At 46.4% G+C, this 2,500-nt stretch overlaps 1 protein-coding gene across 1 annotated transcript in view; it reads left to right on the top strand.

The window, feature by feature from the left end:
• colgalt2b (collagen beta(1-O)galactosyltransferase 2b) overlaps positions 1 to 2,500 on the top strand; it is a 33,852-nt gene that overhangs the window by 19,244 nt on the left and 12,108 nt on the right. Inside the window, exons 4-5 of the mRNA XM_062556663.1 lie at positions 1,022 to 1,156; positions 1,793 to 1,997. Of these exons, the coding sequence (XP_062412647.1) occupies positions 1,022 to 1,156; positions 1,793 to 1,997 (340 nt within the window). The remainder of the gene's footprint in view (positions 1 to 1,021; positions 1,157 to 1,792; positions 1,998 to 2,500) is intronic.

Here is a 2,500-nt window from a genome sequence, read left to right as displayed (position 1 = left end):
TGTTGTTATTTCCACATTGACATTTTTTCACTAATCATGTGATGATCCTTGGGCCTTTCTGAAACAAACAGTGTCTTGTTGTGAAACCTGACAAAAAAGCGCAGTGTATTCTGTAGCCGATCCTGTGAGAAAGCGTAGCCTTTCATAGGGCCTCACAGCAGGAGATGCCCTCAGTATGGTGAGCCCCCATCACGAACGCCCGGTGTTCCACCAGGAGATGGGTTCTCCTGCAGGGCTGATCTGTGGCCGTAATCTGTCTCAGATGGCTTTAATCTGCGGAGGGGGCCAGACTACCTGAGTCAGGGCTGTAACTCTCTATGGTGCTGTTTCAAACTCAGCAGGGCAGGACACACACCTCTCCAGGCCTCCATGATGAAACACTCTGTGTGTGTTTACATTTATGTTTACACATATTTCACATAGAAAAGCACTCCATTTGCCAACAAGAGGTATTTGAGGGATGCAACTGTGGCTATTGATTGACATTGATTGCTGAGTAAAGCATTGTTCTGATGATATGGATTCCCAAAGGGCCCTGAACTCTGAAGTCAGGGTATTTAGAACACCAGCTCCAGACACAATCAGCAGGGGGGTCACAGCCAGGTCACATGATGCAGGCCTTTGAAACTGTAATGAGAAAGAGCTTAATTGAAAGGCTGAGGGATACGCGTGAGAGGTGCGCACAGTGTGATGTCATCTGGCTGTCCTCCACTTTTTGTTTCCCCTCCATTTTCCTCTGTTTCTCATTCTCTCTCTTCTTATGCAGAAAGCTGGCGCATGATTCATTATTTGTTATGTATTTATTCGTGCGACTGATGCTTTTATCCAAAGCGAATTGCAGGCATCAGTGGTACTCACAGAGTACCTCGCTCAAGGGCACAATGTTGGCATGATCGGATTCATGTTTTTAATAGCATTCTTTCTACCACTCTTTCATCTGTCCCTCTTTCCCCTTTCCCCCTCATCTTCCCCCCATCCTCTCTCTCCTCTCTTACTCCCTCTCTCCCACCCATCTCTGTAGTTTGCGGACAGTGATAACCTCCTGACGAACCCTAAGCTCCTGGACCTGATGATGGCTGAGAACCGGACCCTGGTGGCCCCTATGCTTGACTCCAGTGCCCTCTACTCTAACTACTGGTGTGGCATGACTCCTCAGGTACCGCACCCCACCCATGACCGTCACACACACACACACACACACACCTCCCCTCACCTCCACCTGAGCAGCACCATCAGGGATAGTTTAGCACCCTGGAGACATATCACTGGAAGCTTCCCCTATGCCTGTTTTTCTCACCACAATCTCTTATAAGTCTCATTATGATATGTTGACCAGTAAAGCACCATGCTTGTACACTGATTAATGGTTTGTTTATACTTACTGTTAAAATGTGGTTTTCAAATGAAGCTTATTAGTGTATTAGTGTATACTGTACCTTGAAACCTTTCTCCATACTTCTCTCTTCTCTCCCCTTTTCTCCTCTCTTTTACTATTCTCATCTCCTCTTCTATCCTCTCATATCCTCTCCTTCTCCTCCCCTCTCCTCTCCTCCTCTATCCACTTCTCCTCTCCCCCTCTCCACTCTTCTCCTCTCCTCTCTTCCTCTTTCCTCTCCACTCTCTTCCTGTCCTCTCCTCTCCTCCTCCTCCTCTCCTCTTCCTCTCTTCTCCTCTCCTCTCCTTTCTCCTGTCCTTCCCCTCTCCTCCTCTCCTCTTCTCTTCTGATCTCCTCTCACCTCTTCTCATCCTCTCCTCTCCTCTCCTCTCCTCTCCTCTCTTCTCCTTCTCCCAGGGCTACTACAAGCGCACCCCTGACTACCAGCCCATTCGTGAGTGGAAGCGTCTTGGCTGCTTCGCCGTGCCCATGGTCCACTCCACATTCCTGCTGGACCTAAGACGGATCGCCAGCCGCGATCTGGCCTTTTACCCCCCGCACCCCGACTACAGCTGGGCCTTCGACGACGTCATGGTCTTCGCCTTCTCTGCACGACAGGCAGGTCAGGGAGCTTGTTTTGTCAGTGTGTGTACACCACAGGGATTGGCAAAAATACATCCAAATATACTGTATGTCAAATAAAATATTAAATACCCTAATATTAAGTGTATCAAAGCAAACTACAAAACACAGTAGACAATCTATGTACAGTGTTGGGTCAATACATGTATTCTGGATTACATATTTAAATTACAAAATATGAGTAGCTGTAGTAGTAGTATACATAGGTGGTATTCAGAATACAGTTAGATAAAAATAAAAAAAGGGATTTCATTTTAAATCATTACAACACATAGGCCAAGGCTTTTCAAATTCAAAAGTTTTCTAACCACACTATGTAGCTGCTACATTTGGCAACTTTTTGAGCAGGGTAACCACATTGAACCACCCGATTCCATGTGGTCCGATTGGATAATCATGTTAATTTGCCGACTGATAATTAAAGCTCTCAAGAAAAACAAACGTCCCAATATCAAAGGGAACATGCCAGAACAACAATACCCA

The sequence above is a fragment of the Sardina pilchardus genome, chromosome 15 (genome assembly GCF_963854185.1).
Source record: "Sardina pilchardus chromosome 15, fSarPil1.1, whole genome shotgun sequence".
In the NCBI taxonomy this organism is placed as follows: domain Eukaryota; kingdom Metazoa; phylum Chordata; class Actinopteri; order Clupeiformes; family Clupeidae; genus Sardina; species Sardina pilchardus.
The sequence above is the reverse complement of the archived record's forward strand: the minus strand, read 5'-3'. Positions and strand labels throughout refer to the sequence as shown.